The 23,708-nt window shown below is 41.2% G+C and overlaps 1 protein-coding gene across 1 annotated transcript in view; it reads left to right on the forward strand.

Annotated features, from left to right (window-relative positions):
- Positions 1 to 381: 381 nt before the first annotated feature.
- Dnajc10 (DnaJ heat shock protein family (Hsp40) member C10) overlaps positions 382 to 23,708 on the forward strand; it is a 37,300-nt gene continuing 13,973 nt past the window's right edge. The window contains exons 1-13 of the mRNA XM_041639838.1: positions 382 to 532; positions 1,826 to 2,175; positions 3,514 to 3,676; positions 5,244 to 5,294; positions 9,363 to 9,445; positions 9,686 to 9,817; positions 10,267 to 10,360; positions 11,372 to 11,449; positions 13,076 to 13,119; positions 16,102 to 16,239; positions 17,811 to 17,900; positions 18,562 to 18,675; positions 20,497 to 20,611. Coding sequence (XP_041495772.1) covers positions 1,972 to 2,175; positions 3,514 to 3,676; positions 5,244 to 5,294; positions 9,363 to 9,445; positions 9,686 to 9,817; positions 10,267 to 10,360; positions 11,372 to 11,449; positions 13,076 to 13,119; positions 16,102 to 16,239; positions 17,811 to 17,900; positions 18,562 to 18,675; positions 20,497 to 20,611 — 1,306 coding nt within the window. The 5' untranslated portion in view covers positions 382 to 532; positions 1,826 to 1,971. The remainder of the gene's footprint in view (positions 533 to 1,825; positions 2,176 to 3,513; positions 3,677 to 5,243; positions 5,295 to 9,362; positions 9,446 to 9,685; positions 9,818 to 10,266; positions 10,361 to 11,371; positions 11,450 to 13,075; positions 13,120 to 16,101; positions 16,240 to 17,810; positions 17,901 to 18,561; positions 18,676 to 20,496; positions 20,612 to 23,708) is intronic.

Here is a 23,708-nt window from a genome sequence, read left to right on the forward strand (position 1 = left end):
TCCAGTCCCTTGCAAACGGGGTCAATTCAGGCGAGTTCTCCACTTTTAGCCAAATCGGCTTTTTCCGCGGTACCCACCCTTTAACCAAATCTCTAGGGAGGATTAGCAAGCCGGATCCCTCTACCCGGGTTTCCCCGTCGCCCTGGCAACGGGACCGGAAGGGGCGGGCTTTATGCCCTTCCTTCCGCCCGTGGCTGCCTTCGGCCGCAGAGCCGCTGTGGGCCGCGCTGCAGGTTGCTCCCCTGTCTCCGAGCGGGAGCGGGAGCGGGAGCCGCAGCGGCCGCCGCACAATCGGCCACGTCAGCCTAAACCGGCCGGCCCGCCCGTCCGCCCCACCCCGCCGGCCGCTGTCCCACGGGCCACCCTCCCCCGCCCCACGCCTTTCCCACAATGCCGCGCGCCAGGCCCCGCCCCGCCGGCGCGACCCGAGCGGCGGTGCTGCTGCTGCTGCGCGCGCTCGTAGCCGGCGTCCGGTCCGACCCGGTCCCGAGCTCGGCGGCCTAAGGATGGGGCAGTAGCCGAGGACGCCGAGGTGGGCGCGGGCAGCCTCCACGCACCGCAGGGGCCTCGGGAGGGAGGGCGCCGGCCGCATCCCACCGCTGCCGCGCCGCCCGGGGTCGAGTCCTCGCCTCGCTCGCTGCCCCTTCCACCCCATCTTCCGCTCGCACTTCTGACTCGGGCTGCTTCTCCCCGGTCGGACCGGGGACCTCGGACGCACACGGGCCAGCCCCGTTCCCCTGCCTTCCCCCGCTCCCGCTCTGGAGAGACGGCAGCATCCATCCTTAACGTTGCGTTTACCTTCAGCCTCCTCACCTGCCCCGGGCTCTTCTGTTACTCCCACCCTAACCCCAGGGACACCGTATCCCAAATTCCTGATTGAGATTAGTTCTTCCTTTGTTTTCCTCCCTGTTAGTTATTAGCCTGGGTATGTCTGGTTTTCTATCAGTATCTTTTACAAAGGTGTATATTTTGTGGGATGGACAGGAGGGGTTAGAAGTGAGGTGAGGCCTGTTCACAGGTAAGGAATTTTTAGGAACACGTTTGGGTTTAAATGAAGAGAATTGAAGTTGAAGATGCTAGGAAAGATTCCTCCTCCCCAAGCATTTTAAGATCTTAAAGGATACTAGTAGAACTCTAAGGTGAAATTCTAGATTTTGATCCTTCACAGCCTTCCTGGTTCTCTTATTTCTTCTACTTTTGTTTATTCCACACGTGATCTTTATAATGAAATTTCACCGATTCGCAGCTGTTTCTGCTTTTTTTTATAAATCAGTTTCTTCTCTCAGAGCAAGCACTTTAGAAAATTTGGGGTAGCCCGCTTTGTAAGTTGTCTATTTTTGTACTGACATTTTAAAATTGTTATGTAAAAGGCACAAACCCCTTGGAAAAGTTTTATGCTTCCTTTTATTTCCCTCAAAGGCATCCTCTACAAATGAGATTAGATTCGAAAGAAAACTGAACAGTTTTTAAGGAATAAAAGGAGCAAAAAGGAAGAGATACTGGAAAAGGGCAGTGTGCTGGGAGAAGAAGGAAACGCTGCTTATTCTTACCCTGGTGGAGTCACACTTATTCTTACCCTGGTGGATCACACGCCTTCTTGTCTAAATGTGTGTGTGTGTTTCTAGATTCCAGCCACCAATCACCCTTTTCCTTCTACCTAGAGTGATTTTGCAAATATGCCTACCTGAATACAGAGGCAAGGGAGGGTTCTAGAGGGTAGGACTCAGGGCCGTTCACAGTGTATTGCTGACCCTGTCAGATGGCAAATTATGTTCTAGCTGCTTAGTTTGGAAAGTATTTTAACTGCCTGGTTTGGTCTCTTTAGGTTAACGTTTCTGGGCTGTGTTCTGTGTTGCTTGATTGACCCTTGAAGTAATGTGGACAGAAGTTCTCAAATGTGTTTCTTATAACCACTGGACCCAGCACTGTATCTTCATGTTCACTTAAATAAGAACTTGCCTAAGAAAGAGAATGGGAGTCTGCTTAAACAAAGATGACTTTCTCAGAGACTTGAAGCGGATCGGTCTCTGTCTTCTGATAGTGTTTGTGGTCGTTGTGGTAGGCACGGATCAGAATTTTTACAGTTTACTCGGAGTATCTAAAACTGCAAGCAGTAGAGAAATAAGACAAGCCTTTAAGAAATTAGCACTGAAGTTACATCCTGATAAAAACCCGGTAGGTAAAATTTCTCTTTCAAATACCTGCTTATTATACTGTGTCTCAATATGTGTTTTATTTTTAAATAAGCATTTGAAATGCTTCAGAATATAAAAAATTATAACTTGGCAGCTGGAGATAAAAGACAGAGGTAGGTAGAGCACTTGCCTGGCGTGCCAAGGTTCGGAGTTTGATTCCCACCACCTGAAGCTAGTAAGTCACCTGCAGAGTAAAACCAGAAGAAGCAAAGCACAAGGATTTTGTCAGTATCCTGTACAGCTGCTGCTTCTCTGTAAACTGATTTCCAACAGGAGCAGTGAATGGATTAACCTCAGCCTTGTCTTTGAAGCAGGGTTCAGGCTAACTGGGGTTCATAGAGACAACTATTCCCTCAGCACTCAGAAGAGCCTTTCAGGAGGGACAGTAGCTAGTCACAGCGTGGTGTAACTTTCACTATTGTAATCCATGCAAAGTTCACACTTGACTTACACACTTCGAATCAAAACTTGAGAGCTCCAAGTGTACTTCCTTATAAAGATTGTGTATCCCAGAACCTTTAAAATCAATCTGTTTTGAAGTTTATGATATTTAAGTTTTTTCATTAATTTTTAGCTTATCATGAATAAGGACATGATGGAGATAATTTATGTAGCTAGAAATTTATAAGTGAGTTTGTTTTGTCTCAGTTACACAAAGCTGAACACTATAAACTCCTGGTTGACTTCTCTTTCCCAGAGATCTGTATTATAAATATTGAAGGATTTTGTTGTTGTTGCTGTTGTTTTTCAAGTTTTTGTTTTAAAATTTCCAAGTGTAATTTCCAGAAGCCAAGTCTGTGTTACAGTAAAAAAGTAACATCTTTTTATTCCTGTTTTGAATTGTGATTTTGGTATGATTTCTTTTTTAATAATGAAAGCTACACTTTATGGCTGGGCCTCACGTGGGAAATGGCATGCATACTATTTATCACTGTTAGAGAAGTGACAGATTATAAGTAAAGGCTTCACGGGTCCCTTAGGCTTGTTTCTTAGTGGCATTGTTTTCAGCGTTTTAGAAGGGGATTGCTGATCTTTATCCACTGTTCCTCTTATTTGGATACTTTATACAGTAATGAACTTGTGTTGCCAGAACTGCCAGACTTTTGAATTTTGAAATTTCTGATTTCCCTTCGTTAGGCTTCTTTTCAAAGTTTGCTTCCCTGGGACTACTTCCTGATTTCATCTTGATGATTCATGTCTTATTGTACTGCCCTTTTTCCTGTTGGTATGCAGAAATCTGGATCAGTTAAATCTGTATTTCTGAAGAGGTTCAGATTGTATATTTGAAATAACCGTTGTATGTAATATTTTTTAACAGAATAACCCAAATGCACATGGTGATTTTTTAAAAATAAATAGAGCATATGAAGTCCTCAAGGATGAAGATCTGCGGAAGAAGTATGACAAATACGGGGAGAAGGGACTTGAAGATAACCAAGGAGGCCAGTATGAGAGCTGGAGCTACTACCGCTATGATTTCGGTAAGGTGCCTGCTACCGTGAGCTCAGTCCTGTCCCCCCACCCCATGCTGGGCTGTGAACCGCAGGCTTGACCACCAAGCCATGTCTCCAAACCTAAAGTTTATTTTATAATACAAAGAAAACAGTGTTATTCTGCTGTTTAATTTGTATGTTGCATGTATGTCGCTTGGATTAGCTCTTAGGTTACTCTGAAGTTGAGTTGAAAAGGCAAGTCATTTGGTCTACAGAAATTATGGACCATATATGAAAGTGTATTGCTCAGATTATGCTTAATACTTTTATATATGGTTCCATTTAACAATGTGTTTTGTGCTGTATGTTGCATTAGAAGTTAAATATTAAAACATGTCAAAACTTTGAAGAATGTGTTCCAGCCATAGCTGGACTTTTAAATGTAACAGTATCTGGTGTGATAGAAACACCATCTTCCTCGTGTGGCGCCTCTGGTGATCCTGGTTTTACGTGCTGTTGGCAGGAATAAACAAGGAAAGCGAGAGGAGAGAGAGACACAGGACAGGGAAGGAGGAAGTAGAGACCATAGTCATATCAGAAGTGTTATCATATATCACCAGTGTTTCCTCTTGTACTAGTGAACTTGAAATGCAGGCTAAGAACTGCATGTGCTTTTATCTGGACTAAGGAAAATAGTTTAAATTTGTTCTATGGTTTACTCAAGACTTGATAAATAAATTTAAAAATAATATTTACATATATTCCCTGCTGATTTTTACCAGCCAGACTTAGCTTCCTACTAGCTTACAAAAAGAAAATTTTATTGGAGTACAGATCTGTAATTTGTTACATGTTATCTATTACTTCTGTAAGACTCTGAGGGCAGAACTGAGCATTTGTGTTTAAAAATAAAACCAAAGAAACCCCACAAAAACTTTGCCCTATAACACCCTATAAAGCCCCAAATATTTACAAGTGCCCCTGTAGAAAAAATTTCCTGTCGATGCTTTATATTCATTGTTAACATTACTCAAGTTTGTGGTTTTGATATTGTAGCATGTCGTCTTTAGGAGAAGTTAGGTGACGGGTACATAAGAATTTGTGCTGTTGTTGCAAGTTCTAGTGAGTTTGTGGTTGTTTTTAAAACTAACAAAACAAGGGGGTTGGAGAGATGACTCAGTAGTTAAGAGCACTGGCTGCTCTTCAAGAGGACCTGAGTTCAATTTCTGGCACCCACATGGTGGCTCATAACTGTCTGTAACTCCTGTTCCAGGGGATCTGACACCCTCACACAGATATACATGCCAATAAAACCCCAATACACATAAAAGAAAAGTAAATAATTTATAAAACAGTAACAAGGCACAGAGGTTTTGTATGGGGAATAATGGAGATGACTAGGAACTTCACCCACCCTGTGCTCGACTGGATCACAGCATTGTCAGTATTGAAGGAAGTCATCTGGAGCAGCAATCACTGTCGGTTTTCTCTTAATTTGATGTGTATTCAAGTTTGAAATTCAGTATAACTGATTTTTATAGCTAATATTTTATGTGGTGATTTATTTTTATGAAGAAGTTTTAATTTTATGGTTTTTATCCACTTTTAAAATTAGGTATTTACGATGATGATCCTGAAATCATAACATTAGAAAGAAGAGAATTTGGTAAGTTTATGGGCAAACAACTTTCTGACAGTAGTACAGGTCACATCTCTTACCCAAAACTCACAAGTCTGAATGTAATTGGAAGTTAGAAATCATTCAGATTTTTTAAAAGGACTATGATGTGCATGGTATATTAAACTGTTCAGAGAAGCATGGGGCTAGAGTGGTGGTTCTCAACTGTGGGTCACCACTGCTCTGGGGGTTGAACGACTTTTACAGGTGTCACCCAAGACTGCATATCAGGTACTTATATCACGATTCATAACAGATGCAAAATTATGGTGATGAAGTAGCAACAACAGCGTGAGGAGCTGTACTGAAGGTTGCAGCATTAGGAAGGTAGAGTATAGTGGCATATTACTTGAGTTTAAATAAATAAAGCTTGCCTGACGATCAGAGGGCTAAGCAGCCATACAGGCCAGGGAGTGGTGGCACACACTTTTAATCCCAGAATTCCAGAGACAGAGGCAGGTGGATCTCTGTGAGTTCAAGGCCACCCTGGGCCACACAAGATTGAATCTGTCTAAAAGAGAAACAGAGCTCCTACAAAGGTGATCCCAGCATTTGGGATCACACGCATTTAATCCAACCCTAGGATGGTGGAAACAGGAGCAATATGGTTGGACAGAGAAAGACTATAAAGGGGAAGAGACAGGAACTTGGTGGAGTGTAGAGTTTGAGGATTCATGGAGAAAGGATCTTGCCCCTTCTATCTGAAGGTTTGGTAGAGGTAAAAGTTTCTTCTAGTGGTTGGCTCCTTTGCTTTTCTGATCTTCAGCTTGAACTCCAGTATCTCTGGGTTATTATTGTTTATGCTACAATTGAGAACCACTGGGCTAGAGAAGTGACTCAGCTGTTAAAAGCACTTTTACCCTCGAGAAGACATAGTTTCAGTTCCCAGCACCTACGTGTCTCACAGCCATGGTTCTCTGACCGCTACAGGCTCTGTGCACTCACATGGTCACATGCAGGTGAAGCTATCATACACATAAAGTAAAATTATAGAAACACTAACGTTTCTTAGTCAGTACGTAGCAAAATAGCTAAGTATGAATACCAAATGAGAGTAAAAAGAATATGCAGTTGAGGTTTAGCGTCCATGTTGCTTTGTTACGTACTTGCAACAGCAGAAAAGGTGCAGTTTCAGTCTTTTAGATAAGTGTGGTTATTGTGGGGGCAAGTTTAATTTTATATGTGACTGATAGGAAAAGTCCCTGTTCCGTTCCAGTTACATTTTAGACCATTAGGAAAACAGCTGACTGATGGAGTGCCGCTAGAAGTAGTGTATATGAACTCTTCAACATCTTTTCCTACAAAAGAAATGGGGGGATTTGATTTATAGATAACACTAATGCCTGTATCACAGACCATATGTGGTTGTGTAGCTCTATAGCTCTTCCTGTGTGGTTCTTACTCTGACTCATTCATAAGTGTTTTGTGACCCTTGTGGTTAGAAAAAGGGAGACTTTTGCACAGAAATCAGAGGAACTGAACCAAACCTGCAGCTGGCTGTTCTGTGAGACCACCTAGAACGAGACTTGGCTGAGTTTTACACTGCAGATGAGTTTATACATTTTCACACAGCACTGTGCAGAAAAGGCCTCCTAATTAGGTCACCTAGAACCCCACATGACAGTTCTAAATTCAGGCCCAAAACCTTAGAGATAATTGAGACACATTAACTAAAACTCGCACTGTTCTTTGTGTGAGTGGACTAAGATAAGATGACCCTGGCCCTTCAGTTCTAGAAGCAGAGAGATGACAGATGTGCTTATGGAGCCGACTCCTGTTTGGACAAATGTCACCAGTGGGCTTGCCATTTCTTTCTGTTGGCTTGAGTTATTTAATCTTTCCATAAACAATTATAAAATCATCTTTAAGTGATATGTATATATTCTAGTCTTCTGGGGAGAGTCCCAGCACTCTCAAATCAGCTCTATTTGGTAGAACAAAATGATGCAGATGCTGTGTTGTGATCATGCCCTGGTTCATCTCTGCTTGCAGCCTTCCTTATACCTTAAGTCCTTATATCTTTTTAACTGGTTAATTCATTGAAATCTCTGCCCAGATTTTGCCTCTCAAGTGTCTCTTCTAGCGGCCAGTACTGGCTCTGATTTCCACCTTTCCACGTCTTGGCATTAGAGAGCTTTATTATGCATCTCTGAGTTTTCAGCATAAGTCTTTTATAGTTTGCCCAATTTTCCTGTTGTTAGTACTGGAAAATTTAGGCCAAATTACAGAGTTCGCTTTTACCAGGAAAGGAACCCGAATGTCTGATTTCAACACAGAAGGACAGAAGTAGTTAGGAAGCTCTAATTTTAAAGCTATGAATGTTGCCATCTTTTCCTAAGAAGGGTCATGTTTTCCATTAAGCATGAGCACATTATCTTTTTGTATGTCACAGTACGACATCAGCCGTGATCAAGTTCTAGGTTGTGTTTGAAGGGTGGACAACACCTGACCAAATAAGGCCACGGTTGAAGCATGCTTTTGCAGATGTACCAAAAAAGAGGAACTCAAGACAGTACAGCATTTTCTGTACTAGTAGAAGCTACTGTATAGATATTAATAGATATTCTGGTTCTGTGATCTCAAAGAAATTTGCATTTTCAAATATATATTTACTCTGTTTTGTGTTACTGAGTTATATAAAGGCATTTCATTGTGCTATTTTACTACACTATTAAAAATATTTTTAGTCCAGCACAGTGGCTTACCCTGTGACCCCAGCTACGTGGGAAGCCAAGGCAGAAGGACTGTGAGTTCCTGCCCAGCCTACACAACAGAGAAAAGCCTTGGTCCTAAAACTGAGCAGATAGTGAATGTATTTTTGTCTGGCTTCTCACTCGACAGCGAGAACTGAGCCACTGCTGCAGAGGTTGGCAGTGTTTCTGACTCAGGGATACACAGCATTAGATGCTCTGTCTCCTGTGGTTGTAACTGACAAGAGTCTCTTTTTTTCTGTTAAAGTTTTCGGTAACTCTAATGAAGATTTCCCCCTAAATTAACATCAGTTGGTAGTCTAACCCAACATGATCATCAATATAGTGTTTAACACTTCCCAACTTTGCCAAAGAATGACCGATGGAAATCCTAAGTTATTTACTCTTGCTTGCAGTGTGTAGGTAAACTGTTTCTCCACAGAACTGCCTTGCCACTGAAATACATTCCTGAGTGTTTCCACTAGCCAGTCAGCTAAACAAAAATAAGAATAGTACCCATATCTTGACAATTATAATTATGAAAATTGCACTTAAGATCACTGAAAGCTGATTTTGGTATGAAATTATATAAAGAGCTTAACAAATTGCCCTCACATTTGTGTCTAGAATATTAGAGTAATCCTTGATTAAAATTTTAAAGTTTGTCTTCATTGGATCATTTTACAAATACATGCTGTCGACTTGATGCTACATGGTGTTCAAATCTATTTTAGCAAAAACATGTATTGATGTTTTAATATGACAAAATTCTTTACATTTTTGAACAATATGATTTTCCAAGATAAAGCTCTTATTTGGGAAAAACATTTAATTTAATCTCTGTAATCTTTACTCTGTAATGCAGGTCACTAGCACATACCTTTCTTTAATCCCAGTCCTCCAAGCAGGCAAGTGAGTTCAAGGCAAGTCGGGTTTTCATAGCCAAGTTCCATGCTACCAGGACTACACAGTGAGACCCTGTCTCAAAAATCGTTTTCAGTGTCTGTGACGGGCCCTGGCCCTGCACTGCCCCTTGCTGCTAGTGGTATAACAGCTTTAGTCTCCGCCGTGGTTCCCCTTTACCTCTCTTGTGCAGACTGGCAGAAGCCCTGGCTGTTGCCTCCCATGCCACCCCTTGTGTGCCTTCACGACCACATTTACCCTGAGTACGGGCTCAGGAGGAGTTTGTAAAAGTTATATGGGTATGACATTTAAGAAAAAACAGTACTCCTTATAGGAAAACCACAGGAAATACACTCACTTGGAATATTTAGGACTGATTTTTTTATTTTGATCTTAGCAAAACGATTTGTAATTAAAATGTGCTTTAACCTTTAGTAAATTGTTGTGTTTTGTGTGCTTTCAGATGCTGCTGTTAATTCTGGAGAACTGTGGTTTGTAAACTTTTACTCCCCGGGATGCTCACATTGCCACGATTTAGCCCCCACTGTACGTATGCTTACTGTCCCAGCTGCTAAAGCCTTCTTCCTAGTTGATGTATTTATTATTTGGGCTTCCTTTTTTTCTAGTTTGTTGGAAATTATTTTGTGTTAGTCACTGTGACTATGAGATCATCACCAAATACTTTTCCCATGTTTTATTAGGAAAACTTTCCTCCCATAAAATCATACAGAGTGAAGTATTCAAGAGAAGAAACATTGTCAGAAACTCTTGTCTTTTTCTGTCTAGTGGAGAGAGTTTGCTAAGGAAGTGGATGGGTTACTTCGCATCGGAGCTGTCAACTGCGGCGATGACCGGATGCTCTGCCGGATGAAAGGAGTCAGCAGCTACCCCAGCCTCTACATCTTCAGGTCTGGAATGGTAAGTGCTATTTCCATTTTGAAGATTTGTGGACCTTATAGCTATTAAAGTACTAGAGAAAACAATATGAAAACTTTTAGGCTGGTTTTTGCTTTTTCTTATTTTAGGAGCTAATTTACCATAAACCTTGTGTATTTCTTTATGAAACCTTCAGGACCATCAGTTTCTGTCGTACAGGATGTTTAATGCACATTTCAACATATTGTAGGTGCTGCCTCGTGGGATATACAGCTCTAACAGCTGTCTTTTCCCACTTCCAGTGACGAAAGGGAACTAAAGTCGTTACAAACGATATTCTGTACGATCTGTACTGTCGGGGTTCTCCCAGTATCATTTGTAAGAACACTGTGTTGTTAAGAAGTAGAACTTCAGCATCATTCAGAGTGTTAAGTCAGAGTATTGGGTAGCATTTGAAAGTGAAGAAGTAAGGGCATTTTCTAAACCAACAGGCTGCAGTGAAGTATAACGGAGACCGGTCAAAGGAAAGCTTGGTGAGCTTCGCCATGCAGCATGTCCGGAGCACAGTGACGGAGCTGTCCACAGGTACAGACTCCCGCGTTGGCTTGCCTTTCAGGGGTGTTTTGTAATCAGTCTTTTGGATTTACAATGATAGTTTTACATTTGGGTCATAATTATGTTTTGAAGTATGTTTTCCTGTGCTTCTTAGAAAGGAATTGTCCTTGCTCTGGTCCCTGCTGACTTGTACATTGGACAGGCTGGTTCCGTTTGCACAGGGACTTGTACAGCCCAGGTGTAGAGGGTGTGAGATGGGGGTAAGGGCATCCTGTGAGGCTGCCAGCGCTCAGCCCTGCAGCGCTGATGCTTCCACAGCCACAGGCCGAAGGCTCAAGTTTAGAACCACTTCAATGCTAGGTTAAAATCATTCACCACATGATTGTAGGGCTGCTATAAAGTATCTGAGACAGAGTGCATGGCCAGAGGGTGACTCATTCATTCATTCAGCACCAACTCTGTGTGAGGAACTGTTCAGCACTATGTAGCAATCCCAGCCATCAGCAGCTTACGTCAGTGAGCACAAGGCCAGCAGCTGAAATGCAGTCCAGGAACTTGAACTTGTCTGGCTAGAGATTGAGCAGACAGGATGGTCAAGGGGTGAAGCTACCCTGTTGAGGGGAAGAGAAGAGGTTAGAACGTACTTGTCTGGCTAGAGATTGAGCAGACAGGATGATCAAGGGTGAAGCTACCCTGTTGAGAAGAGGTTAGAACGTACTTCTTCACAGAAAACGTAACTAACTTCTCCTAAGATGGAATAGGAAGGCTTTGGGAACACTGTGTATTTGGAAGTCAGCAATTCTGCACACGTCTAAGACAGCAGTGAGTAGAGTGGGCTTGTGTGGGAAATGTGACTGGCCAAATAGGCAACGCTCAGGTCATACAGACTTACCTGTTTGACCTTTCTAAATAATCAGTATGTCTTAAAAATAATTGGTAATAGAGAGGATTGGAAGTAGTTCAGTTTGGAAAGAAAAAACTTTTGGAAGAATGTTTTCATTATTGAGTAAGAAATACTCAGAAATTTTATTTTCTTTAAAGGGAATTTTGTTAACGCCATAGAAACTGCTTTTGCTGCTGGTATCGGCTGGCTGATCACGTTTTGTTCTAAAGGAGAAGGTAATTTCTCACTTTGTTAGGATGAAAAGACTGGTATCTAAATTTAGAAGATAGTTTATACCACTGTGCTTGATTTTTCTTTTTTTCTATCAGTAATCAGTCAGTTACTTCAAAGTACAATTTAGGTACCAAATTACAAATATTTACTTAATGTATACGTCTTTGACCTTTTACATATAATGGGTAATAAAATTTGTGATGTATAAATGTTTCTGTATAATTTCATGTTTAGTGGATGAGTTTTCAGCTAAGTTTTCAGGATAAATTGTATCTCAAATAGTCAAAAATAACTGGGCAGTATGCACAAGTAATTAATTATATCAACTACAGTTGCTTCCAAAATAATTTTTAGAAATTCAGACGTTGAAACTTAAATACATAAAAAATGCGCTCACCTCATCAGATTGTGCCTTTAGTGATGACAGCCCCATTTTTAGGGCACGCCCCTTTGTAAGTTATTTAAAGTTGAGTGTCCTGCATGCCAAATTTTAAAAATGCAAACTGTGTTCAATGAGATCAGTTTAAAGTTTTTCCAAAATTACAAAATATCTACCAGACAGTGGTGGCACATGCCGTTAATCCCAGCACTCAGGAGGCAGAGGCAGGTGGATCTCTGAGTTCGAGGCCAGCCTGGTCTACAAAACAAGTTCCAGGACAGACAGGGCTGTTACAAAGAGAAACCCTGTCTCAAAAAAAAAAAAAAATGAATCCATTGTAAATACTTTGTTGTGCCTAATCCCAGTGTGGGTCTAAAAGCCACAGTTCACCCGTCCTCGAGACCTGTGTTAGGAAAGCACTGCCTTCAGCTTAGTGTCTCAGCAGTGAGTTTCCTACCAGCCTAACCCAGTGGCTCCTAGCCTTCGTAATGCTGCGACCCTTTAATACAGTTCTTCATGTTGTGTTTAGCCCAGCCCTAAAACTTATGTCATTACTTCTTCATAACTAATAATATAAATATCTGATATGTAAGCCATGTGACAGGGTCATTCAGTACACACCCCCACCTCCGGGGTTAAGACCAGTGGGATAAGAAGCACAGGTCCAAGCAAAGCTAAATGCTGATTTCTCTATCTACACATGAGCTTTAGAAACTTTCTAACATACTGCCATTTATCTTAGCCCCCCCCCCCCCAAGCTATGATGCCTTTTCTTCCAAGTCTTTTTTTTCCCATATACGCCACAAGAGGGCGCAGGAGCTCAGGACAGATGGCTGCAAGCCACTGCCAAGTCTTACCTCATTGTGTCCTATCATTCATATTTAATAAAATTTGGTCTTTTTAAAAACGTGAAATGCCATTTTAAGATTAAGATTTATAATATTTTGAAGATTCTGCCTATACCTTCTCAAATAGATCTGTTAGATTATATTTCTTGACCAAAGGAGAGTGTTTCTAAGAGGATAAGACCTAAAGAGATGTTTCCTGCTCTGTTTGCATCTGTAGTGGAAATCCTCAGAAATGAAGGGGAGGGAGTATGAGATTGAGCCTGAGTGTGGGACAGAGATGGCCTGCTGGGCCTGTCCATATTTACCAGTGCAGCTCCTTGCCTTAGAAACAGTATGGCGGGGCGCCGAATGAGGTCATCAGAATTAAAACTAAAACAGCCTCATAAATTTCTTCCCCTCAGATTGTTTGACTTCGCAGACACGACTCAGGCTCAGTGGCATGTTGGTAAGCGCCCAGCATTTCTATACAATGTGTCTCCGTGTAGGTGTACAGCTAGAAGCTGACAACAGAGATCTTTTCTCGTGGTTTCTTGAACACTTTATCCCTCTTACCTGTGATCTTATTTTCTGGTAGACATGATTTTAGCTGTGTCTTTCTGAATTATTGTGTTGTCAGTGTTAGTGTGTGCTTCCCTTATGACTCACCCGAGTCTGCTGTGTGTACTGTTGTGTGTGCATTCCTCAGTTGTTGGCTAGGCTTTGTCATCTCCAGACTTCAGATTTCGTTATCTCAGGGTTTAGCCTGCTGCTGCTGCTGCTGCTTCCCATGCTGTGAATGATGCTTGTCCTTGAGTAGCGCTGGAACTCCACGTGGTCTGGGAGATTGTCAGTTGTGGAAGCTGGAAAAGTCCTATAGAGTACTGATGTTGATTGGGTGGGATTTTTCTACATAACAGATTAGTTTTATGGGCTTGTATCTGCCTCATTTCTGTCCTGTTTAATTTGGGGAGGGGCATGTTAAATTGATTTGTATTTTCATTTTCTTATGTATGTATGCCAACATATGTGTGTGTGTGTGTGTGTATGTGTATGTGTGTATGCATATATGTATGTAGCTTAGTCGTTCTGTTACTTAAGGGTTAGGTAATGCCCTGAGATGGTACACCAGGCAATTTCACCGTTGTGGGGCATCACAGAATTTACTAAGACAAACCTGATGTGTTCAGGATGCCTCATACCTAGCCTTTGTAGGATAGCCTGTTGCTTCTAGGCTACAAAACTGTACAGCATATTACTGTGCTGAAAGAATATGATCAAACTGTAGTCTGAAGGTGAGGAATTGGTAGACCTGTATGGAGCATGTAACATGAATGTGCTTATGTGATTGAAGGTTGCTTCTCTAAGCCGTAGAGATCTTGTTGCTCCTTCCTGGAATGCACTTTGTAGACTAGGCTGGCCTCGAACTCACAGAGATCTAAGTATTTCATTGAGTTTTACTTTTTATTTCCTTTCTGTTTTCTTAGGGTTTAATTTGTTCTAAAATTGTTGAGATGTCACTAATAGTTAACTTTTTTCCTAATATTTAGATGATAAATTACCACAAATTATAGCTTTAACTGCATACCATATTTTGCTGCATAGTATTTTTATTAGCACCTGAAATATTCCCTTTTTATTTTTAATTTATTTATTTTATGTGCATCAGTGTCTTGTCGTGTGTGTCAGGTGCCCTGGAACTGTAGTTACAGACAGCAGTAAGCCACCATGGGTGCTAGGATTCAAACCCAGGTCCCTTGGAAGAGCAGCCAGTGCTCTTAACCCCTAAACCATCTCACCAGCCCTGTAACTGTTTTTTGAATTATAGATTATTTAGTAGTATGGTTAATGTCTAAAAGCAGATCTAAGTTTTTGAAGCTTTGTGATATTCCTGGCTATGTAAATTCCAGCATGGGTAATGAACATGCTTTCCATAGTTTCTAAGCTAAATTGAGATGTTTATGGACTAGTATATACTTTCATAAATCCTCATGTACTTTTGAAAAGATGCATACGCGCATGTGCTTGTATGAAGTGATGATGCTCAAGTCTAGATTTAGTTTCTTGTAAGAATATCATACTACTTCCTACTATTATTATGGACATTTCTATTTCTCCATTTCATTTTGCTAACTTTTTCTTATATTTTGAGTCTTATATGAATCTAAATAAGGCCAGATGGTGGTGGAGCACACCGTTAGTCCCAACACTCAGGAGGCAGAGGCAAGCAGATCTCTGTGAGTTCGAGGCCAGCCTAGTCTACAAAGTGCATTCCAGGATAGCCAGAGCTGTTGTTACAGAGAGACCCTGTCTTGAAATGCTTAAAAAAAAAAAAAAAAGGTTTGTTAATTTTCTTTGTAATTTGTAAACCATCAAGATTACAGCAAGTCTCTAACATCTCTGACTCCATCTTCTTAGCAAGGCAAGTCTGTGAATGCAGATTCCCTCATTACCTCTTGCAAATTTGCTATCATCTGTGTTAGTCCAGTGTGGGTTCTCATAAGTCTTCATGCAGTAAATTGAATGTATCTTTGTGTATATATGTGGTGCAGATGTCTGAACCTAAGTTTTTAAGTATGCTAGGTTTCTCCCCAGTCAATAGTGTACTTTTTTGTACTATTTAATTTTTACTTACAGATGCTCACATATACTACCTAGGTGCCATTTTCTTGTTTTTCTTTAACAGTATTGGACTTTGTGATATATAGGTTAATTTTTTTTCACCTTGGCAGCCATTACTGTACTTCTTTTCTGTTTTTTTTTCCTCTTGTCTTTATGGAGTCCCAATTAAATAGATGTCAGTTCTCTCTGTTTACCAGCTTGCCTAGTCTGGAAAAGTTTCTTTTAGTAGCTTGACATTTTGAGAAATGTGCTTTCCATGTAGGACATTGGAGCTCTTTACAGGAGCTCGGGCACCAACAGGTGAGGACTGACGGGTGCTGATTTACATGGAACAGCATAGGTGCAGAGACTTCTGTGACCTTCATGATAACGGAAGGACAGTTGCAGTGATGCGGCTGACAAGAGCCACAGTTTGGGCTGTTTCAGTCTGAGACTGTTGAACAGCCTAGTTAAAATAATACTGTGAAAATGTAGTTCTCATATACAAAACAGTGTAAAAAGGAGGCCGGGCAGTGATAGCACAGGCCTTTAATCCTAACAGTCGGGAGGCAGAGATGGGGGGATCTCTGAGTTTAAGGACAGCCAGAGCTACACAAAGAAACCCTATCTTGAAAAACCCAAAAAGAAAAAAATAAAAGTTGATGTTTAATTTGTGTTTACTATTGAGAAAATTACATTTTATTCATAGTTTAGAATACTGTGTGGAGTACTATTTTTTAGAGCTTTAACTTTATAATAGAAAAGCTTAGTCTCCAAGGAAGGTGACCCTCACTGTCCTTTTTCCTTTCTTTGCACCATGGCATGTTCATTCCTTTGCACTTCCCATCAGGACGGTCTTGTCAGCGTGGGATGGGTGGACTGTGACACCCAGGACAGCCTCTGCAAGAGTTTGGACATCACAGCGAGTACCACTGCTTATTTTCCTCCCGGAGCCACTTTGAATAACAGAGAAAAGTCCAGTGTTTTGGTATGTGTAACTTTATAGAAATTTCTTTGCATGTCATTGGACACATGCACACATTGTAAGATAATAATTGCTCACATCTTTTTAGAAATAATTCCTGAATATACTCTACTAATTATGACATACTTAGATTAGTGCATCCTGTTTTGAGATATACTTATTTGTATATATACTTTCATGGCTATAAGCAGTGTTGTACAATCTTGCATGTTCATCTTGTGTATTTCTTAAAGTGTCTTTTTGAAGGGGGATACTTGCAAATTTCCCCAGCTCTTATTGTCAGATTGCTGTCTACTCCCTAGCCAAGAAAATATTTTATATAAGAATATTTATGCGAAATTATAAAGACGACTCAGTGTTTAGGAGCATTGCTGCTCTTCTAGAGGACCCAGGTTTAGTTCTCAGCACCCAAGGTGGCTCTCAACTGCCTAACTCTAGTCCCAGGGGATCTGATGTCCTCTTGTGGCCCACTCTAGCAGCAGGCATGCATGCCGTATACATACATAGATTCAGGCAAACACACAGAAAAATACATTTAAGGGAAATTTTAGCATAAATTTTAGTATAATTTTTAATATAGAAGCACATTTAAGAAATTGAGAAGAAAGCTGAGTTTAAGTTAAGTAAGGTTTTAATTATTAAACATAAATGGTGGAGTAGCTGTAAAGATAGGTTAATGCCCTGTACATTCTCTTGCTCTGCTTCCTTTGTTACATATGCTCCGTTGATGACACCAAGCTCTAGGATAAAGTACAGGCGGAGGTGAAGGAGGTGTGAGGGGAGGAGTGTTTGCCTCCTGTGAACATTTTGTTTTAAAGCAGAGACTTGACTTCCGGGCATGTTCAAAGAAATTTTTGTCTGTATGTTTTGCTTTTAAAAATTCATACGTATGTGATTTGGTTTTCTAAAACATACATAATCGTTTTTTCCAGCTCTAGGTACTTATTGATAGAAATAATGTAATATTAGAAGTGTTTTAATATTAAAAATTCTAAGAGACTAAAGTGTGGACATTGTGTAAAATGTGGTTAGAACTGAAATTAAGCAAGCATGTTTTCCTGATGTTGTAGAATTCACTTGAGATTGCCGAGAGGATGACCACATAAAATTTTACTTATTGAATTAGCGACTCATAATTTGTTTACATAATTATTTTTTAAAAAGAAAGAAACAGCCTAACTTTCTGAAAAGATATTTCAGTAAAGAGTCTTCCTACACAAGGCTAGTGACTGGTGACCCAAGTTGCTGTGTGGAGCCTATGTAACGGCACTAGGACATACCAGCTCCACAGTGTCCTCTAGCCTCTCTATACATACGTGATATGTGTGCACACACGTGCATACTAATAGATTTTTTCAATTGAAAAAAGTCCAGTTATACAGTATCTTTAGTAGTTACCAAAATATGGCGTACTTTTCAAACAGTCTCATTTGAAATAATTTTAAAAACTGCTTAATTTACATGGTTGTTAAAACTTACTCTTCCACCTTAACCTGTAGAAGTTGTAATAAGATGTCAAATACAATAAATGAGAATGTTCTTAGAAAGTTTACAATATGGTTCATTTGTTCTAGTTCCTTAATTCATTGGATGCTAAGGAAATATACATGGAAATCATACATCATCTTCCAGACTTCGAACTGCTTCCAGCAAATAAACTAGAGGTGATGCTTTTACAGTACTAATAAATGCTGACAACCTTGCAGGTCGTAGTAAGTTAACAACAGAATTTATTTGTTGCTAGGGAGAATCAAAAATAGCAGTTTTGAAGGATTATATATTAGTTAATTCTGGGAGAATTCTGATTACAGAAATTGCAGTGTTTCTAATTCAAAAGATCTTTACATCCTTGAAACTGAGCTTTGAGAGGACCAGCAAGGTTGGATACGGATGACAAAGCAGCCTCGGTCTGAGAGCACAGCTGTTGTTCACTGGGGTTAGGGAGCATCTTCCGATTGTGTTCACAGTGCAGTCAGTAGCAGACTCGGCCCCTTTAATCTGTTCATCACTTAGTGCTGGATTTAGTATCTTTACCAAATATTTTATTAAACCTAAAACATATGATTTCTCCAGCCCTTCCCAAGTCTTAAGTTATTAAAGTCATATTCTTTTCTCGGAACAGCCCTTGCTTTAAGCTTTCTGACCCAGTGACCTATCTCTTACCGTGTACTCTAGAGCGCTATTACTGCTGACCTCAAGAGAACAGTGACTGATTTAGAGAAGACTTTGAATTAACAAGGAGGGTAGCTAGCGTTTATTTTATGTCAGAGAAGAGAACACTGGATCCTCGCCCTCTGCTGACCTTGTTCCTTCTTGTCACGTCAGGATCGTCTGGCGCATCATCGCTGGCTCGTGTTTTTTCATTTTGGAAAAAATGAAAATGTAAATGATCCTGAATTGAAAAAACTGAAAACTCTGCTTAAAAATGAACATATTCAAGTAAGGAAAACTATACTTTGTCTAGCTTGTGGGCATCCTTGTTTGTCTGCCTTGTTTGTTTTACTAAATTCAATTCTTTTCTCTTTGCACAAATAGCTTTAGTATCTGTGGATAGAATTGGTTGGTAGAGCACTCACACGGTGCACATGAGGCTATGAATTGGATCCCGGTAGTGCAGAAACCTGGCAGTAGTGCAGATTTGTGATCCTTGTCGAAGCAGGAGGGTCAAACGTTCGTGGTCATCCTGAACTAGTCAGAGAGAGGCCAGCCTGGACCACACAAGAGTCTGTGGTCCTGGAAGTGCGTGTTCAGTTTTCTTACTGATACCTTTGGGTGTGGAGACTTAATGCTTAGACCCTTACTGTTGTACCCCTGATGTTGGTCTGTTAGTTCACCTTGTCATTTGCTTTGTTTTAAGGAAATAGGACCTAGCTGTAGTGTCCCGGAACTCGTCCCCACCTCTCTCCTGACTCCTGGAATTGTAGGCTCTGCTACCATGCCCACTGCAGAGCATTTTCCTTTCCTTTTACATTTCCTAAATAAGGCGTGGATTATTTTGTTCATTGTCCACGTATATATTTGTTCCCCATCGTTTGTCTTGATTGCACTTTTACTTTATTGTATTCTGAGGAGCTGCATATGATACTAGTTGTCAATACTTGTGTGTGACTTATAGAGTCTGTTGTAGTGTTGATGAAAGGGTTACTTATTAGTGGCATTCCCTAAATAGTAATGATTGTGAATACAGTCCTATATACATGACTAGGTGTGGAGACTAGAAGTCAGCACTGTATGTCAATCACTGTCAACCTCATTTCTGAAATGGTGTCTCACGGAACCTCAGATTTGCCACTTGAGCTATAAGCCCCAGCCATCCTTTTGTCCCTACCTGTTCATCCCTGGGACTAGAGGTACAAATCGCTGTCCTAGGTTTTATTGTTGTTTGATTTATCTTTGAGATTACAGTTACATTATTTCTTCTTTCCCTTTCCTCTCTCCAAACACCTCTCCTTGCTGCATTTCAAGCTATGGCCTCTTGGTTGTTGTTGCTGTTGGTTTTTGTTTTGTTTGTTTATCGAGATAAGGTTTCTCTGAAGCTTTGGAGCCTGTCTTGGAACTTGCTCTTGTAAAACAGGCTGGCCTCTCTCACGGAGATCCACCTGCCTCTGATTTGCTTCCTGAGTGCTGGGATTAAAGGCGCGCACCACCACCACCACCGCCCGGCTCTCCGTGTTGCTTTTAGCGTGATACCGGACACTGAACTCAGGTCCACGTGGTTGTCCGGCAGCAGTTTATTTATTGAGCTGTCTCGCCAGGCCTCTGAATGTAATTTTTGAGTCACATTCTTCTCTACTTTCTGTTCACAGTCCTGGTTCTTTTTTATTCCTGGTCATATGATTGTTAATATTATTTTTAATGGCTCTTTTGTCTTAAATACCATGTTTCCCTCCTTGGTCTATCATTTGCTTGAGTTATTTGTGCTATTTTCTTTGACACTGGAACATCCTTTTTCTGCACTATTTTTGAAGTGCCTCGCTTGCAAAGTTACCTTTGCTCTACCACAAAATGAAATAGCCCCTATGATCTTTTCAAGAATATTTTTCTTAAAGAAATTCTCATTTTCTTGGGAATTTCTTGCAGGTTTCTAAATTGTCTAGGAAGCATTCTTTATTGAACTCAGTATTAAATCCTGTAAATGAACCATTCCTGTCCCTTTATTTTATAGCCCATTGACTTGTAATGTCATTTGGAGATAGTTGTATGGATATTTAAAAAACTGTATAAAATGTGTTTTATCCAATTCAGTGTTCTACTTTCCAGGTTGGAAGGTTTGACTGCTCCTCTGCACCGGGCATCTGCTCTGATCTCTACGTTTTCCAGCCCTGCCTAGCAGTGTTTAAAGGACAAGGAACCAAAGAGTATGAGATCCATCATGGTTAGTGTGCTTTTCTCTTGCTGTGCTGAAACACCATGACCAAGGCAGCTTTTAGGAGAAAGGGTTTACCTGAGCTTATACTCCAGAGGGGTAAAGGGCCGTTCACTACCACTGTAGGCAAACAAGGCAGCAACAGGCCTGCAGCAGAGACAGCCGAGAGCTCACAACTGAACTGCAGCGGGAAACCGTACACACTGGGATTGAGGCTTTGAACTCTGTAAAGTTTATGATGGTGACACATTTCCTCCAGGAAGGCCACCACCTGGGACCACCCATCCCAGTGAGACTAGGAAAGTCACAGAAACGCATCTTAGCTTTCAAATAGAAATACTCTGACTGTGATTTGTATTTTGTGGACACAATTATTGTCAAGAATTTGCTCTCACTAGCAAATATGTAGAGAGATATTTTAATTATGTAGTTAATAATTTTATTATGCTTATTCTTTTAAAGGTCTTTTTTAACATTTTGATAACTATTTCAGCTAAAAATCTGAGGGTGGCACATCACTGTGTGGGGATTTATTGGCAAAGCAAGCACCCCTTGTGGTCTCCATCTCACCATCCCTCATTCATTCTCTCAGCTAACCGGTAGCCCTGCCTACCTGAGAACTCAGACTTCATTAACTGCTTTGTCTGATGTTCTGAAAGACGTGCAGTTAGAGGAGTAGCAGACACTGATTCAACAGAGGCTTCTTTCTTGAGCCTCCCCCTGTTATCTCTGCTCTCTTAGTATGAGGTAATAGAGTTGCAAGACAGGAACTCTTGGCTTAGATACTCTTCTGTTTCTCTAAAGAGACACCATGACCAGTGCAGCTTAAAAGAGAAAGCATTTAATTTCCTTGCTTACGGTTGAGAGCGTTAGCCCATGACCATCATGACAAGGGGCAGGCAGCAGGTTGGTAGTCACAGTGCTAGAGATACCCCAAGAGTTCACATCTGATGTACAAGTTGGAGGAAGAAAGAGACTGGGCCTGGTATGAGCTTTTGACACCTCAAAGCCCACCACTAGTGACACACCTCCAAATCTTTCCCAAACAGTTCCATCAGTTGGAAACTAAATATTCAAATATGTGAGCCTATGAGGACCATTCTTATTCGAACGACAGTAGCTGTGCTCTCAAGAAGTTTGGACGACAATGTGATAGGGACAGGAGAGCTCTCTAGGGAGAACATGACAGATGCTCAGTGGCCACTATGTAAATCTGAACAAGATCCAGGGGGCTTGTCCTTGTCATAGGTCAGTGGGAGCGTGTGAATTGAGCATGAACTGCTTAGCTGCTTAAAGCAATTACAGAAGTAGGGTTCTTTAGCTTAAAGCAGTGAGTTGTTACCCCCTTGGCAGATTTCTGTCTCAAAGTATTTACATTATGATTCATTACAGTAGCAAAATCACAGTTATGAGGTAGCAACAAAAATAATTTGATGATTGGGGGTCACAAGGACATAAGGAGTTGTATTAAAGGGCAGCATTAGGAAGGCCAAGAACCCCTGGGCAAAGATGTGACAGGACCACACTGACCACAGGACAAGCATTGTCAGATCACAGCTCCCAGTGAAGAGGAGCACTGAAGTTGAAAGTGTTGAATAACTTGCCCCCAACATAGGCACACACAAGTGACTAACTCTAAGACCTGAACTTAGGACTCTAAGCTCTGTTAGAGCCTCACAGCAAGGTAGGTTATACTCTGAGCCATGCTGACCTGAATTCTATGTACCTAAAGCTCAAACTGACCTTGAACTTGCAGTCTCCCTGCCTTGGCCCCTGTAGTGCTAAGATTACACACGCACTCTGTGCCCAGTTGCAGTGACACGTTGCCTACGAAATGTTCCCCACCTTCTCTGTTCTTTGCCTTGTTTCAGACCCATCACCTCCTTTGTCTACAGTTGTTCTTCCTCTTGTCTGCACTCGACACCCAGCACACTATTTTCATGCCACTGCTCTGCATTTTGAATCTTCTGGAGAATGAGTGTTAGGCTCCTCATATAGCAGCAATGGCATTGTCTGTTTTGCTCACTGTTCTGTCCCCAGCACCTGGACTATGTCAGGCATGTCTAGGAACGCTTTAAGAGTTGTTGCAGGGTCAGGGTGCTTTCACACCTCTTTCTGCCTGGTCTCGTAGCCTCAGCACCCTCCTTTGCCCCCCCCCTCCACAGAGATTAGCTTCACCCACTTTTGACTCCTGAACATACCGAGGTTGCACATGGTTCTGCCTTCTGAGTTACAGTCACTCTTTCCGCTCCTCCAGATACTAGCAAACCCCAAATTACCCTTCCAGACTTACTCTCTTACCGTAGGAAGCAACTGAGCCTGTAATCATGTCCCTTTATGTTGCTAATAACTATACTGCACCTTGCACTCAGCGCCTCTGTGTCCCAAGTAAAATAGACAGACTAGAACAAAATAGAAATGATGTGAGCTGTACTTAACTTCTAGAGACTTGAAGAGAACACAGAAGGTAAAGTGTTTGAGTGTGGAGTGGAACCCTTTACCCAGATAACAACCATTTGGGAGCAGCCATCTTAGTTTCTTGTGACACTGCAGTCCATGTAGATGAAGGGGTAATCAGAAAGCTTCATGGAGCCAGAGGCCTTGGTTCTTCACTGTGTGCTGCAGTCTAAATTGCTAACAGTGTGCTCGCTGACTAATCCCAGAATAAGTTACCTGAAAATGAGAAAGCAAGACAGAAGTAACACATGAGATCACAGCCCCATATTCTGGTAGTCACTTTGACATGAAGTAAATGGCATTGGAGCTGTCTTGGAAGGAAACTGGGCTTCAGTAAGTGTAGGTTGTACTTACAAAGAAACTGAGGTAGAACAATCTTCTGAGATTAGAGGAAGCCCTGAAAGAACAATCGCCACGTTAAGATGTAAAGTCTAGACAATGGCTACCCAGTAGAGGAGGTGATAAAACACAGTCGGTTTTTTACAGACTTGAGATAAGAAGAGAGCCCTGTTGATCTTAGGCCAGCAGGACTTCAAAGATGGGAAAGGTCATTGTTGAGAGAAGACTAAGACAAAGATGATCTCTGATCTTCTGGGGAAAGGCACTGGAATTTCATCCTAAGAGAAAACAGGGAGATACTTGGTTTTAG

This window comes from Microtus oregoni, unplaced genomic scaffold, assembly GCF_018167655.1.
Source record: "Microtus oregoni isolate MIOR12 unplaced genomic scaffold, Mior012 000060F_ref0000265, whole genome shotgun sequence".
Classification (NCBI taxonomy): Eukaryota; Metazoa; Chordata; class Mammalia; order Rodentia; family Cricetidae; genus Microtus; species Microtus oregoni.